The following is a 17,148-nucleotide window of genomic DNA, read 5'->3' on the forward strand; positions in this document are numbered from 1 at the left end:
ACGGTAATGAGGAAGATAGAAATTGAAACTTAGAATTACTAAGCACTGAGGAAATGCAAGAAGATAAAGATATGAACAATAACTAACTTGAGAATCAAGCAGAAAATACTTAAACAAGTATTTGAAACCAAGTATTCAAAAACCCTTAGTCCAACATCTAGGACCATGAGAAGACATATTGCTTATTTATACTTATCTGATAATCATACAAAGGTTCCAGATCGCCGCATGAATGTCCCCATTTTGTGCTGTGATGTGTCAGAACTGACAAATATTCCAACTGAAAAATCAAGTTATTGATTTGTTTCTAACATCCAAAACAACCCATGAAAGTGCCCTGAAACAATTATGTTTCCTCTGTTAAGGGTCTAATAAGGACCTTCAAAGGAAAACTATTTGGGATTTGGTTTTAAGCACCAATACTAGCTGGTTTATTCAGGGCACTTTCACTTTAAAACCGCTTAGTTTTCAGCAATGCAGACCAACTATGGACGAAAGATTTGGCCTGTCTAAGCAATGCAAAGTCCCCAGCATCCAACATCAGCATGGAGGAGAGAAAGGCATTCACATTGCTTAGTAATGACAACAACATTATCATCCATCTGGATTGTCCGGATTGAACAATTGTCTGTAATTATCAATCTGTTGGTAGGCAGCTCTAAACACCAAATCCAGAACACTTTGGATTTTTTTGAGAAAATGAGAGATGCCGTTAGGGAGGCAGATGAAACAATGGCCTCATGCGATGTTCTCCTTACTTGTGTTCGAGTCAGTGAAGCAGTTTAAGTAGTTTGTAAGAAATTACAGGACAACCCCAACCTCAGCAACAGAACCACCCTCAGTGTGTTTGCTCTTGGAACTGTGTCTTGATTCTGCATATTTCACATACAAGGGTTGGTACTACAGGCAGAAACATGGGTGTGCCATGGTTTCCCCAGTTTCACTTATTCTGGCCAACGTATAAATGTAAGAAGTGGAAAAGAGGACTCTGTTATCCAACCCTGGAGCACCAATAAGTCATCGGTTCAGGTACAGCGGCTTGCAAAAGTATTCGGCCCCCTTGAACTTTCCCACATTTTGTCACATTACAGCCACAAACATGAATCAATTTTATTGGAATTCCACGTGAAAGACCAACACAAAGTGGTGTACACGTGAGAAGTGGAACGGAAATCATACATGACTCCAAACATTTTTACAAATAAATAACTGAAAAGTGGGGTGTGCATAATTATTCAGCCCCCTTTGGTCTGAGTGCAGTCAGTTGCCCATAGACATTGCCTGATGAGTGCTAATGACTAAATAGAGAGCACCTGTGTGTAATCTAATATCAGTACAAATACAGCTGCTCTGTGACGGCCTCAGAGGTTGTTTAAGTGTCATGGTTTCGGCTGTGTGGCAGGCAGGAATTGGACCCAAACGCAAACTCACGGGGACACGGGGGATAAACTCAAAAAGCACAGCTTTATTGCTGGAAAAACAGCTCACAAGTTATAGAAAACTAAACTGGGAAAAACTAAATATAAAGCTCACCAGAAAACACAGGGAGAATCACACACAGTCATGAGGGAGAACGCGACACCGAACTGAGGGAGACGCGGACGTAAATCCACAGAGGGTTAACGAGGGAAGTGGGAGCACACGGGGAACACAGCTGACACAGATAATCATCAAGTCAAGTCAAGTCAACTTTATTTGTCAATTCTGCCACATGTACAGGACATACAGAGAATAGAAATTTCGTTACTCTCAAACCCTAGGTGAAATAGCAAATGAACATTTAAATATAAGAGAGTGATTAAAAAATGCAAATAAAATAATTAAAAATAAAAATTTAAATAAATACAATACAACGAGACATAACATAACAACATAACGAGACAGGGCAGGAGTGAACACAACATGACGCATACTGATGAGAGACTGTCAAAGTAAAACAGGAAGTACACAGAGGTTCAGACAGGAGGAGAGAGAGAGAGAGCACAGACATAACGGGCTGGGGAAAACATTGAATGAAACACAAGGAGGGGAGACGAGGGCTCACAGATACAGAGGGGCACACAGGGGGTAAAAGTCACAGGGGGAAATCAAAATAAGGAACAACTTAACAGAGCAACCCAGGAACCGTGGCCTAAATGAAGAACAAAATACAAGAATACATGAAAACTAAGAATGCTGGGCCAACATGGCCCAGGATCATGACATTAAGAGAATATTGGGAGCAACAACACCATGAAGTCCAAAGAACACACCAGACAGGTCAGGGATAAAGTTATTGAGAAATTTAAATCAGGCTTAGACTACAAAAAGATTTCCCAAGCCTTGAACGTCCCACGGAGCACTGTTCAAGCGATCATTCAGAAATGGAAGGAGTATGGCACAACTGTAAACCTACCAAGACAAGGCCGTCCACCTAAACTCACAGGCCAAACAAGGAGAGCGCTGATCAGAAATGCAGCCAAGAGGCCCATGGTGACTCTGGACGAGCTGCAGAGATCTACAGCTCAGGTGGGGGAATCTGTCCATAGGACAACTATTAGTCGTGCACTGCACAAAGTTGGCCTTTATGGAAGAGTGGCAAGAAGAAAGCCATTGTTAACAGAAAACCATAAGAAGTCCCGTTTGCAGTTTGCCACAAGCCATGTGGGGGACACAGCAAACATGTGGAAGAAGGTGCTCTGGTCAGATGAGACCAAAGTGGAACTTTTTGGCCAAAATGCAAAACGCTATGTGTGGCGGAAAACTAACACTGCACATCACTCTGAACACACCATCCCCACTGTCAAATATGGTGGTGGCAGCATCATGCTCTGGGGGGGCTTCTCTCCAGCAGGGACAGGGAAGCTGCCCCAGGGCAGCTGTGGCTACAACTGTAGCTGCCTCCACCAGTGTATGAATGTGAGAGTGAATGAATAGTGGTATTGTAAAGCGCTTTGAGGGGTCCCGAAAAGCACTATATAAATGCAATCCATTATTATTATTATTAAGCTGGTCAGAGTTGATGGGAAGATGGATGGAGCCAAATACAGGGCAATCTTGGAAGAAAACGTCTTGGAGTCTGCAAAAGACTTGAGACTGGGGCGGAGGTTCACCTTCCAGCAGGACAACGACCCTAAACATAAAGCCAGGGTAACAATGGAATGGTTTAAAACAAAACATATCCATGTGTTAGACTGGCCCAGTCAAAGTCCAGATGTAAATCCAATCGAGAATCTATGGCAAGATCTGAAAACTGCTGTTCACAAACGCTGTCCATCTAATCTGACTGAGCTGGAGCTCTTTTGCAAAGAAGAATGGGCGAGAATTTCAGTCTCTAGATGTGCAAAGCTGGTAGAGACATACCCTAAAAGACTGGCAGCTGTAATTGCAGCAAAAGGTGGTTCTACAAAGTATTGACTCAGGGGGCTGAATAATTACGCACACCCCACTTTGCAGTTATTTATTTGTAAAAAATGTTTGGAATCATGTATGATTTTTGTTCCACTTCTCACATGTACACCACTTTGTATTGGTCTTTCACGTGGAATTCCAATAAAATTGATTCATGTTTGTGGTTGTAATGTGACAAAATGTGGAAAAGTTCAAGGGGGCCGAATACTTTTGCAAGCCACTGTATGTGGCAAACACCTGGGTGAAAGTCAAATCTCTAGTTCCTATGATTTATACATCCAGGGAAACCAAACAACCGCTGGTTAAGTAGATAGCACAAAACAGAAGAGCTAACTCATTAGGCCAGGACTCCGCAGTCTATTTACACCTACAGACCAGTGGACACTCTTTCAATGATGAGGCTGTACACATCCTGGACAAGGGAAAAGACCATCTCTGAATCGAGGAGGGGGCCTAAGGGTACATCTTTCACCATCTTACAATGCTGTGATTGCAGCCATTCCCCAACTCTCTGTGAATGGTACTCATGGCCATTGATCAGTTGTCACTGATCAATGTTCTTTGATCAGAGGTTGTTAATCAATGGTCATGTGAATTTGCATATTAACGATCATAAAACTGACCTTACAGCCCATTGTTCGTAAGTGGTGCTAATTTCGATCAGTAAGCAAATGCACTGTTTATAATGTTGAGGAAACCTCCAGTCAGCTGAGACTGAAGAAGTTAGTCAGATGAGCGATGACGTTTCTCCCAATGAAAAACGTTACATCCAGTTGAACAGAATCAACTTTTTGGGCAGTTTAACTCAAGCATTATTATTCGTATGAAAACTGAAAAACAATTAGGTTTTTACAGTGCAGACTTTGAAAAAAATTTATTGTTCCAACTGTTAGCATGCAGCGTAATTCTGACCCTTTGTTGGCATCCAGAATTGAAAATGACGTATTTCCTGTCTCCCTCCCGTCTCCCCAAACAGCTCACTGCAGATGGCCGCCCCTTCCTGAGCCTAGTTCTGCTGGAGGTTTCTTCCTGTTAAAAGGGAGTTTTTCCTTCCCACTGTGGCGAAAGTGCTTGCTCATAAGTGGTCATCTGATTGCTGGGGTTTCTCTATATTATTGTAGGGTCTTAACCTTACAATATATATTAAGTACTTTGAGGCGACTGTTGTTGTGATTTGGTGCTTTATAAATAAAATGATGTTTTATGCAATACTTTGAATTTACTAATAAAACTAGTGAGGGGAAAATAAGAAATTATGTTAGTTTGCCACATTTTGATTGGATGGGACTGATTTAAACAATAAAATCAAAGAAATTCAAAAGAAAGAAAATTATGATGAACCAACATTTTTTTTCGTTAAATCAAATCAAAGGTGCTTTTATAGGGGGGGAAAAAGCAGGGGATATTCTTTTAATGGCCCAAACCTTTTTCAAGAACTGTAACTTTTGCACTGCAAAGATCACATGCGGTATACCCATCTTATTTCTCTTTCAAACAGAGAAGTACTTTAAGGTAATAACCATTTTAAAATAACCATTCCTGGGAAATGCTTCATCACCTTCAGTATGTTTTTTTTAATCCATTTACAGGGAGGGTTACAGGGAACTGAATTTGTGCATTCCTGCATGCCTTGCCAGCATTCACATGGTTACCACTGCTACACATTGTTAGAGACATCTGAATGAGTGCTGGCTATGCAAGTTTTAAGGTGATTGCCCGAGGGGCAGTAGAGTGAAAGAGCGAAGAACAGAGCCAAAGGGGGTGTGGGGTTGGAGGGGGCATAATCCTAAAAGGATTGGAAGTCTACCCCCCATCCCACCACTCACCCACACACACAATATACACATACACACATCCAAGTCATTCCCTCCATACATATCCCTCTCTGTGTTTCAGGGGGTGATGGGTACTGGATGGGGTCAGTTGGTTTTGTGGCCCTGGTGTCTGATTTCTCCCTGCTTGTAAACCCCACCACCCCACCACACCCTCCCTCTATCTTCATTGTTTGCCTTCTTAATGAGAGGGGTGGGGCCATAGGGGCCAGTGACTGACAGCTACATACTCCTCACTCACTGCTCTTCACTTTGTCTCTGTCAGGGTTCGCTGCTGTCCGTTCTGTACCTGACACTGAATAACGAGACATTTTTCATTTCAGGTTTCTGCCTTCTGTCAGTCCAACACCTTGGTGGATTCGTAGCAGTACCGTCAGAGTGGGAGAAAGGACACTTTCTGGAGAGCACAGTTTCTTAAGGGGGAATTAACAGAGTATTAACAGAGAACACACTTTCATGGAAACTACACAGGTTTCAACAGGAGGCACTCGGGGATCCACCCTGACTGCCTCCTGTATATAGATGGGTCTATACTGCTCATGCTTTGGGTTGACTTTTTAAAAGGCATGTTAACCAACGCATTGCCTTTCCATTTGCCAGAATTAGCGTGTGTAATAGAGATATGAGCAAGGCATCCTTTAGCACTGAGGCTTAATCTATTAACATAAAATCAAAAGAATATTTCAAACCTAGTTTCAGAATTTCCCTAAAATTTAGTGATTTAGTCACACAGACTTATACTTGACAAAACCTTAGGGGGTTAACAGTGTTGATAAAGTGCACATTACCAGATTTCTCTATACACATTTTCAATTTTTTTAATGTTTCAGGATTTCTTTTACTTGCATAATGGAAATGGGTTAATGAATAGAAAGGTTTAACTTCAGACTTTAATCAGTCCACTATGTTGCATTTTCTTTAATCAAGCAGAGCATGTTTCTCTATTTGTTTAAAACTCTGGACAACGTGTTTAAACATTTCCCTCCCTGTTTACATTTTGAAATTCTGGTTTTGATTTACAGATTTTAAAAAAACTTTAGTTTGAAAAAAATAGAAAAAAGATAGATATCCTTGGGCACGGGTCCTCTTTCAGTGCACTTTTTGGAAACTACAGGTTAAATCTTTGAAATACATGAAATCTAAAACTCTTGAGATGCCGATGGTCTGAAAAGAAATGTTGACACATACATGGCTAACGAAAGTATATCTTAGAGTGACAGTGTCCAACTTGACAGATGGACACCTCTAAACAGATAAATCTTTTCATAGCTGTGCACGCCCATTTGGTGATCATAAAATGTGTATTCTTTCTGTTACATATGCACATAACCAAAGAGATTAAAAGGTAATCACCAAACGGTATTTATTATAACCGTATTTATCATAGTAGCAACAGCCCCCTCACTCAATGTGCAATATCACTGATCACACACTGCACCTCTCAATGCACCTGCTCCTCAGATGGCATGTATGTGTATGTATATATGTATATATATATATATATACATATGTGTGTGTGTGTGTGTGTGTGTGTGTGTGTGTGTGTAAGCATGTATGCGGAAATATGTGTGTGTATGTACGTACGCATGCATATATGCATGTATATATACATGTATGTATGTGTATATATACATGTATGTATGTGTATGTATGCAGGTGTATGAATAAGTTGTACATATCTTTCTTGTGTAAATGTAAATCTATCTGTGTTATTATGTAAATACTTACTTACGCTATTGTGTATTTCACACGGAGAGATGCCAAACTGCCTTTTATTGTTCTTGTAACAGTGACAGTGACAGCTATTCTATTCTATTCTATTCTATTCTATTCTTATCAGATTTAGGGTTGTGGTATCATACAAACTGTGTGCCTAAATGACATGATCTATAAATCAGTATTGCAAAAATATGTTTAAATTTATTGGTAGTCTTTTCTGATATTAAAAAAATATATATGTAAAATGTAAAAAAAAAAGGCTTGACTGCTTTTAAATATAACAGATAATTTTAAAAGATTTTTTTAAACTGTGTACTTCACAGTATAAAATCGCTGTGTTAACTGCAGATGGTCTCTTGAGCTTGAGCCATCACGATATCAGATTTTCATATGATTTTTTCACATGATTGTGCTGATAAAATAAATCATATTTTCCTGTAATATGTCTGGGAAAAATACTAATGATGCTCTCAGTCAAATTTATCTTTGTTTACTGTGTGCTGTCTTTTTTTGGAAAAAAAAAATTAATTAAACTCAAAATACTTTTGTCTGGTAAAAGAGTCTATAACACATCCAAAAAGGACAGTTACATGATATTTTAAAAATTCAATATAGGTCACTACATGTAATACGTTTCTTGTAGTAGCATCTCCTCAATGCAATTGTCCTGAGGAGGTGTTACATAATCACATTCTCATCATACTGAGAAATTTCCAGAAAAATATATGAAAGACAAAATGCAGATCAGCTGTACAGACTCATTTCCTGTAGCGTAAGAAAACAGTTCAAAGACCCAAAGCTCAGTAAGAACTAGATCACTCACACTTACCACAGCAATTTTCTACAGATTATCACATGACACAGTCTTGGGGAAATAATGCACTATTAGATAAATAATCCTAAATTTACATCACCTAAGACAATGCATCAGATTAGAAGATTTTAATACAGTTTTGCCTCTTACTGAGGCAATTTTTCAGTATTATCAAGTTTTAGTATTGCTTACCTGAAAGTCCCAGCTGGGCAAGAACTGAGGAAAATCACAGTCATAGCAGATAGTGTGTTTTAGTTATCCAGGATCACGTGTTCTCCCCCTAAAATCTTCAGTGTGCAGAGAAGATTTTAGGGGGTTTCTACCCTGTCTGCATGGAAGGTTCTATGTGAGATTTTCATATACAAGGTGGGAAAATGTGCAGCAACCTAGCCAAAGCCTCCTCCATGCTTTCTGATAACCTGGGATTTTATGCATCTTGCTTTTAATAAGCACCAACACCACAGATGAGAGCCTCTCCAAACTTAACCCCCACCTCCAACACACATACACACACACACACACACACACACACAAACCTCTTCAAGCTGCTTGATCCCTGGATTTACGGGTTTAGTATTAAGAAAATACTCCTGCAATTTGGGATTAGACCCACAAAAACCCTCCACAACAATGATTCCGTCCATTTGATATCTTGATACTAGTGATCAATCCCTGGCTTTGTCACCTTCGTCAACAGTCAATTTCCGGGGGAAAGCGATGAGATAGATTACAAACTTGTTCATACTCATTTACCCAAACAACATACCGATTTTATTCTTTTTGATTATTATTCATTTTTTTCCTCAAGGCCACAAGGCAGACTTTCTCGGGTGGTTGTTCCTCCATTAACATAGATTATTTGGTTATTTACTTGATATGTTGTCAATAGAAGAACAAGGTTGTTTGAGATATGCTTGTGATTAACTCGGAATAAAACAGGTTTATTTCTTTCTATTATTACACCTTAAATGAAACACTACAATGTTTTTTTTTCTAATGTGATAGTTAATAGTTTGTTTATTTGTGTTTTCTTTCGTTTAACTGTTTTTAAAAGCTCTGCCATTTTTATTATCTGATGGAAATTCTTTGAAGTAAATATTAATGCAACCTAAGTGTGAAACCATATTGGAAATGACTTAACACTCAAAACACTACGCCTAATAAATATCAATGTTTTTCATTACTCTTCAAAGCCAGATTAAAGCTAACGTTTAATTTAATGAATGTTAACATTATTTATTATAAATGTTTCTTTAATTATATCAAGGTTCCATCTCAAGTTTTGCACCTGAATCGTGGTTTTCTCGCTGTAATGGCAGCCGAACCACTCTCCAACTTTCTGACCTGAACTTTTCACTCATGTCACGTGATGTGGCTTAGATTCGCAAGGGGCGGGCTTTTCGGTGTCAAACTCGGGGGCTGGTTGGTCGCTGTCGTTGCTTGTATAGGCGCAGAGTGCCATGATTGGCTCGCAGAAAGAAGGCCCGTGTGCTTTCTGGGCTCATAGAGGCTAGTGCCCTAGAGACGTTCATTAATCTCCATCCGTCAACGTCGGCTGGAGACAAAACGCTCGCTGAAGAGAGAAATAAGGCCTATTTTTTAGTTTTAGTTTTTGTTCATTTCTCCGTACGCATTTGTTTAACAGATCGCAGACAGGTGTGATTTTCACGTGGAGCTTCCGAACCTTTTTTCTTATCTCTGCCAAATAACAAAACAAAACTGCGCTTCATGAGGATATTTTTCTTGAACTTTGGATCTTACTGTTTTGACGCTTAAAGGGAATTTTAAAATAAGGAGCCCGAAGAAGGTGAGACTGAAATGTGTTCCTAATTTTAATTGTTCTTAATGATCTATTTTTCTTTTTCTCTTCGCTTGTGAACGTGTTTTTCTTTTTCCATTTTGAATATGTAATCGTTTTATCAACGAAAACTATCTTTAAAAGGCAATGTTTTGAACAGATTTAAAAACAAGTCAGTCAATCAAAAAATATAATTATTTATTAATGACATATTTCACAACTTTAACAACACAAAACTTTTAAACTTATCAATCGCTCCAGCTAAAAGTTGTTTTGGTTTTTTGTACTTGTTTTTTTTTGGGGGGGGGGGTCTTACTTTGTATTCTGTCGGTGGACTTTCAGCCCGCAGCCTTCCAGTTACTTTCCTGATAAGGGCACTCTGCTAATTGTCGCACTGTTGATCTAATCTAAATTGTAATGGAGTTCATTTGCACACAAGTTTAGCATTTACATTGCGCGGTTTGTCTGCTTCCCGTGGTTATGGAAATAAGTCGGGCTTTATTTGGCGCTTGAGGCCTCAGTTCAGATCCAACAGGAGGCCCGCGGCACCTTCCAGGTGCTGCCAAACGGACCCCAGTGGATTTTGGAAATTCTCAGCCAATATTTAGCCCCACACTAATGTAGACTCGATTTTTAGAGAAAAGGATAAATGAATCAAATCCAACATGATGGATATTCCCTGTAAATTTAGATATGGAAGCTTTCTGCATTGTATCATGTCTTTATTGTTATATATATATATATATATTTTCTTACCCCAATTTAGGTTATGTTACTTATTTGAAATCATTTTCAGCGAAAAGCAGTAATGTTACATGTGTCAGATGATTACGTGTGCCATTTTGCACATTCTTTTTTTTTCAGAAGAACTGCTGGAGAAATACAAAAGAAATAATAAAATATGAGCTAGGACAGGAATAGCAAATACTTCTTTTTTTAGTTTATTTCATCACACCGTTAATTTATAATATTAAGATCTAGTGAGCAACCACTTAAGACTCAGATACTTGCAAAGATGTCTGCTTGAGAAAAAAGTTCATTTGGACTGATGCAAACCTACATTGCTGCAGGTCGATTTTATTGATCTATTGAATTAATGAAATCATAATGAAGATCTGAGTGATAACAGGGCTGTTAAAACATCCTGGTGGATGTTTAAGAAAAGTCAAAAATGTGATTACTATATTAATAGTTTAGCGGGAGTTTGAGGTTTTCTTTATGAGAAAAAAGAATTCAGTTTCCCCCGTAAGCATTTTTTGGGGCGCGTGGGGGGGAAAGGGTGTCTCTAAACTGATGTTATCTTCCAACACAGGCAAAGTTCAGGCGTTTTGTAACACTTTGTTCCAGTTTATTTTTACTGCTGGAGTTGGGGGGTTTTCCCCAGCACAAATATGTGAAAAGGTTCATATGTTTGTGTTTTCCTTTAAAGCTTCTTGGCGGGTAATTTGGTTTTCAGTGATTATTATTGTTCATAATACATTAACATTCATGGGCTAAAATAATTTTAAACGCCCCAAATATAAAATAAAAATATAAAAAATCAAATGTTTAAATTGACGATCAACGTTATTATACTTTTTCTAACAGCATAAAATTGTATTTGTGTTTTTCGTGTTTTCAGAGTGTTAAAGGCTGTGATTAATGTTTGGGGTTATTATTATTGACAGGCTTCTCCCCAAAGTCAAGTTTTGCATCGTTTTTGCGTGTGTGGTTTTTTGTTGGTTGTTTTTTTGTGTTTGTTATTTGTGAGTTTTATTTCTCAGCGAACACTTTTTTTTTTTTTTGCTTGCGTGATAAGCTTTGAGTGTTCACTTACGAAATTACCACGAAGTTTCTTTTATTATGAGTATTAATTGTCGCGCATCTGCGTCTCACAACCAGAGCCGAACACAGGGGAGCTGAACACTCGACAACCGGGAGATCTACACCTGCCCTCTCCGTCCAGACTCCGGTCTCTCCTCCCGCTTGCTTCTAGCATGATGTCCTATCTCAAACAGGCCCCGTACGGCATGAACGGGCTGGGCCTGAGCGGAGCTGCCATGGACCTGCTGCACCCGTCTGTGGGATATCCCGGTAAGGATCCGTGAGCTGCAGGGTCGGTGCCAAACTGACGACTATGTGAACTGGAGATGCAACATACTGAGACGGGGAGGGAATCGATTCACTTTCCTATTCCATAAAAAAGCATTATACAATTATGATTTGCCGTCTGTAACGTAGAAATGGAGTTAGAAAGTCCACAAATATCAGTCTCAGATTACAGAGGCAAAGCAGGAGAGGCGTTTTCTTTAAGTGCAGAAGTGGATTAGTTAACTCACCAGGACACCAGAACATCTGACTAGTGCGCGCATAATATTCCTCCACGCTTTTTTCTATTTGTTTAGCAGTTTTCAAGCTTTAACCATGCTTTAAAACAAGTTGTACAAACTGATGAAAGACCTCTTTTTAATTTCAAAGACTCTGACCTGCACAGGCCCATCTGCTCAGTGTCCTCCTCAGTCATGCTGGTTACCCCGATCGCTGCAGAGACTCTATACTGTGAACTGAATAAACTGAGTGGCAGTGGCAGATATGCAGTGGCATATCTGGGATATGAGTGTTTAAGTTTTTCATTATCAGACTGTAATGATTAGTGCGACTTATAGTTCGAGTGTATTACTAGTGACATTACTGGGTGGGCCCGGACCCCTGAAGCCCGTGTTAACGCTGGTTAGCTGTGAGAACCTAACGCAGACTACCGCATGAGTTTCAGCGAAATTATTCCCAATAATATCCTTATAATAATAACCAAATTGCCATAGCCTAAAAAGTGTTTTGCTTCAAGCTAATGGGAGGTTTGGTTTGTTTTCCGTTTTCGTACTGCTAAGCAGTGAGTGTAATGATTGTGACAGATCCCTGCTAAGCCTCATATTATCGTCCTTTAACATTTTTGTAATTTCGATGGTGAATTTGTAAGGAGCACTGTTATCTGGTAAATGTTCTTATTAGATAAATTACTTTGAAATCCAAAAGTGAAACTTCAAGACCGAACTTTGTCATTGCTTTATTTCGGAGTACTTCGCAAGACCTTAATATGATATTTCATACAGGCCTATCACTCTCCTTTGTCTCGATTGGAGGAAATGCTTATATGCCAAGATTTATATAATCTTAAAAAAGGAATATAACTTCTGCATCCAAAAATTAAAAGCAAAAAACTTAATGAAGGTGTGATATGCTCGAGGTTTGGAAATTTGTAATTTGGGACGAGCAAACTAGTATTATACGGTATTCAATAGACTTCAGTCCAATACTAAACAAGCACTTTGTTTTCAGCCAACCCGCGGAAGCAGCGCAGGGAGCGAACCACCTTCACCAGGACTCAGCTGGACATTCTGGAGTCGCTGTTCGCCAAGACCCGTTACCCGGATATCTTCATGAGGGAGGAGGTGGCGCTGAAAATTAACTTGCCGGAATCAAGAGTGCAGGTCAGGCACACACAAAACCTGTTTCCTGGTTTAGAACTTAAATGTTTAAATGTAGGACAAGAAAAGGCACTTCCCTGCACCGAAGTTGTCGTTTTACATTTCGTGGCACCTTTCGATGGATTTTTTAAAACCTCAGGCATCTGCATGATTGTGAGAAAAGTCTTTAATGTAAGGGAAGGATTTGGCTGGGCTGTGGCAGAACGTAGGGCCACCTTTTGATGTGGTGAGCTTTCTTTAAAGAAGGCTCTGAAAGGTTTTCCATGGCTGGCTTTAGCAGCCCTCTGCTGGGATTATAGCATATCTAGGATATGACACTATGACAAGCCCAGATATCTGTATTATTATTTCAGCTGCAGTGGTTGATTTTCTTATGGAGATTTGTATTTAAAAAACGCTTTTTGAATTGATGTTATAAACCACAATGTCATAGAACACCATTTTACATTTGTATACTCATCATAAAATTGTGAACCTAAACGCCATCACAGGATTTATTAAAATAAAATGCGATAAAAAGGTTTGCTATAAAAAGAGTTCTTATGTTAGGATCAAAAGGCAGTTAATATAGTTTAATGCAATCTTTTGAACATTATGAAAGCAGTGTATCAGACTTACAAGATGTAATGTTTCAAAACGTAAAATTTATTTACATTTAAAAATCAAAATATTTTAGAATACTTTTATTTATCAGCATTTTCCACTTTTTACAAAATATTTTCTAAAGCATGTCATCACTTATATACATCACCACAGCACTTACTGAAGGAGGTACCAGACAAAAGTTTAAAGTTAAAGATGTCGCTGGCATGCATCAGGTATTTTTAAAATATCATCAACACTGGACATTGCATTCACCACAATTTGTAATTTACATAAACATCTTAGTGTTAGATGCCTTAAATCTTTGGCAAGTTTGAAAAAAATGAGTAAGAAACAGATTGGTTTTTAATTGTTTTTGTTTTCATAATTTTTATTCATTTCATTTGAAATATTTTTAGTGCCAAAAACATCCCATAATTCTAAAGATTAATTAATTAATTTATGTATTTATTGTGCAAGTGTGTACAAGAGGTAAGGTGAGATTACATGAGGAAGTATAATAACGAACAGCAACAGCAAGTGTTTCCTTCATGCTATTTCAGCCAGGTTTTACAGTTTGTTATTTCTGACCTGGGGCATGTATGATGATGACCTTTTGACCTCTTCTCCTTTCTCAGGTCTGGTTTAAGAACAGACGAGCCAAGTGTCGGCAGCAGCAGCAGAGCAGCAACAGTGCCAAGGTAAAACCACTGAAGAAGAAGTCATCTCCAACCAGAGAGAGCACTGGTTCAGAGAGCAGCGGTCAGTTCACTCCGCCAGAAGTGTCCAGCTCCTCCTCCACCTCTTCCTCTTCATCCGCCTCCTCTTCCTCATCTGTCTCCTCTGGTCTAAGTGGACCTGGTCTTATTAGCACATCTACCTCCATCACTGCTCCAGTGTCATCCATCTGGAGCCCGGCACCTATCTCACCAGCACCAGCACCGGCCACTCTGCCTGACCCTGCCGCCCCTACCAGCGCGTCCTGCATGCAGCGCTCTGTGTCATCATCTGCGACAAGTGGAACGTCGTCCTATCCTGTTTCCTACAGCCAGACAGCAGCAGCGTACAGCCAGGGTTACCCGGCTTCAGCATCAGGTTCCTATTTTGGTGGTGTTGAGTGCGGCTCATACTTGGCACCCATGCATTCCCACCACCACCCGCACCACCCTCACCAGCTCAGCCCAATGACTAGCAGCTCCATGTCAGGACACCCACATCATCACATTGGCCAGACGTCAGGACACCACCATCATCACCACCACCCACCGCACCACCACCAGGCATACAGCGCACCCAGCCTCGCCTTTAACTCCACAGACTGTCTGGATTACAAAGAGCAGACAGCAGCTTCAGCCTGGAAACTCAACTTCAACGCCTCCGACTGTTTGGACTATAAAGACCAGGCCTCATGGCGTTTCCAAGTGCTGTGACTTCCTGCATTTTTTTTTCTTCTGTGTTTTTAAAGAAGTATTATTTTTGTTGTTGGTGGTTTATTTTTGGAGATCCTTTAAAGTAAAAGTAGTGACATTTGAAAAAGGAAAAAAGTTTAACTGTGAGCCAATCAATATGATTTGAAGCCTCAACTTTGACTGTGTGCTTTTCAGTGGAGTGATTCATCCAGGATTATTTTTCTACTCCAAGATTCAAGACAAACTGACGCTATACCTTTTGAAGGCCTTTATTAGTGAAACTTCAATGGAACATTTGTTATAGTCCAGTCTGGGATTGCCACACAGATCATTCTTCAGAAGATAAACACATCCTCTCTGAGATTAATATACATTAGACTTTTGAGTTGGCTTTTCTTAGATCTGAAACAGGATGCTGCTATCATTTTCCAACATGATTCTTGTTGAGGAACTGTGGGTATTTTATTTTGGAGACTTAATTGCAGCAATTGTTTGTAAGGTGAAAGATTCTGCTATTTGTTCTCTGCAGAGGAAAGAAAATGAAAAATGTGAATTTAGACACGCAACGTTAGTATTGCATTGAAATTTGAGAGATGTACATTCGTGTCTTTATAATAAAGTCTTGTATAAACATGAACAGTCTAACGAAACTTTTATTCCTAAATACAGAATGAATCTCATCAACTTTAGCTAGTGAACAGCAGTTTAGAGTATCACACAATAACTAGCTTCGTTTTAAAATAAACCAGGCTAAACTGGCTTAACTGGTTTAAAGGTGTAGATATGGTCACATGAACAACAGTTTGAACATTTTTACTTGTTTTATTTATGGTGTAAGTTGTTGCTATGGCACCAAAAGGCATTTTTTTATGCTTGGTTGAAAAATATTGCTTTAAATAGATTTTTTTTTTTTCAGAAAGATTTCACCAAGTGTTTTATTTTTCATTTATTCTATTTAATTTATACATATTAGCACCTGGAAACTTGGCCAATCATTTCACCATGAGCAGGAGATGGACTAAATGCCTAAAAAAAATACCTTATAGAAAAAATAATGGAATTATAGAAGCAGCAAATGAATGCAACACCCTGAAAGTAAATCTCTGGGGTGTTGCATTTAAATTTAAGATCATTGTAAATGTATTACAATGTGTGTAATTTGTTACATAGTTTTTTACATAGTTTGGTCATAGTCCTGACAAAAAACTACGAGGAACTCGAGGACATTCAGTGAGTCAGTGATAAAATATGTTTCAGAGTGAGCCATGAGAAAGTTCAATTCATCTGAATTTGTGAGTTATTACCATCTTGGAGAATTTTCTATCCTATTCACTAACTCTTTATTCAATGAAAAAAATGAGTATGCCTGAGAACAAAATATACCTAGTAGGTAACTCAGGTAGGAACGGGATTAAGTAAGAGACTGATTAAAAAGATTAAAACCAACAGCAGCAGATCTATCACTCTAAACATACTGCAGCTGAATGTTAATATAACCTATATAACCCTATATATATATATGGAGAGAGAGAGAGAGAGAGAGAGAGAGAGTTAATATTTCATTGAATTAAATACACGTTAATTTTAAGAACTATCAGCTGCATGCATTAGCTTTGCACTCAGTTGTAATGTTATCTCTGGCAACCAGAAGAAAATATCCAAACAGCATGTCAATAATCAAACCCCTCCTTCCCCCCTGCAGTGATGGGCTCATAGCCGGGCAGGTTAGCAAACATGTACACTGGCATCCCTGCTGTTTGTTTGGCCATGTCGACAGTAATGTACAACTTATTTGATCCAAGGGAAAAAGGGACGAATCACGATTTTAATTAAGTGGCGTCCCGCTTCCTCACTGTGTCTGTCCAACAGCTGGACAAACAGCTTTTTGTAAACATGGCATCAGCGCTGTGTGTTTGCCCGCTCTGCATCCCACTGGGCTTTAGCTGCACGCACCACAGATTCACGCAAACATGAGCCGAGATTTAGCACATTAGAACAAACTAATCTTCAGGCCATGTTCAACCAATAAATGCAGTTTCATTTAGAGAAAGGACACTTCCCTCTGAACGCCTGCTTCATATGCCTTATTGTGCAGTAGGCCGCTCCCTGAGGGTATGAATATTTACTTTCTGAATCCTTG

The 17,148-nt window shown here is 39.1% G+C and overlaps 1 protein-coding gene across 1 annotated transcript; it reads left to right on the forward strand.

Annotated features, from left to right (window-relative positions):
* Positions 1-9,286: 9,286 nt before the first annotated feature.
* Positions 9,287-15,645, forward strand: LOC146386202 (homeobox protein OTX1 B-like). The gene is made up of 4 exons (XM_084932278.1): positions 9,287-9,562; positions 11,435-11,626; positions 12,869-13,020; positions 14,238-15,645. Exons 2-4 carry the CDS (start codon positions 11,530-11,532, stop codon positions 15,027-15,029), a joined length of 1,041 nt encoding a protein of 346 aa, XP_084788404.1. The 5' UTR covers positions 9,287-9,562; positions 11,435-11,529; the 3' UTR covers positions 15,030-15,645.
* Positions 15,646-17,148: the final 1,503 nt, after the last annotated feature.

The sequence above is a fragment of the Perissodus microlepis genome, chromosome 6 (assembly GCF_051167445.1).
Source record: "Perissodus microlepis isolate ML-2025 ecotype Zambia chromosome 6, ASM5116744v1, whole genome shotgun sequence".
Lineage (NCBI taxonomy): Eukaryota > Metazoa > Chordata > Actinopteri > Cichliformes > Cichlidae > Perissodus > Perissodus microlepis.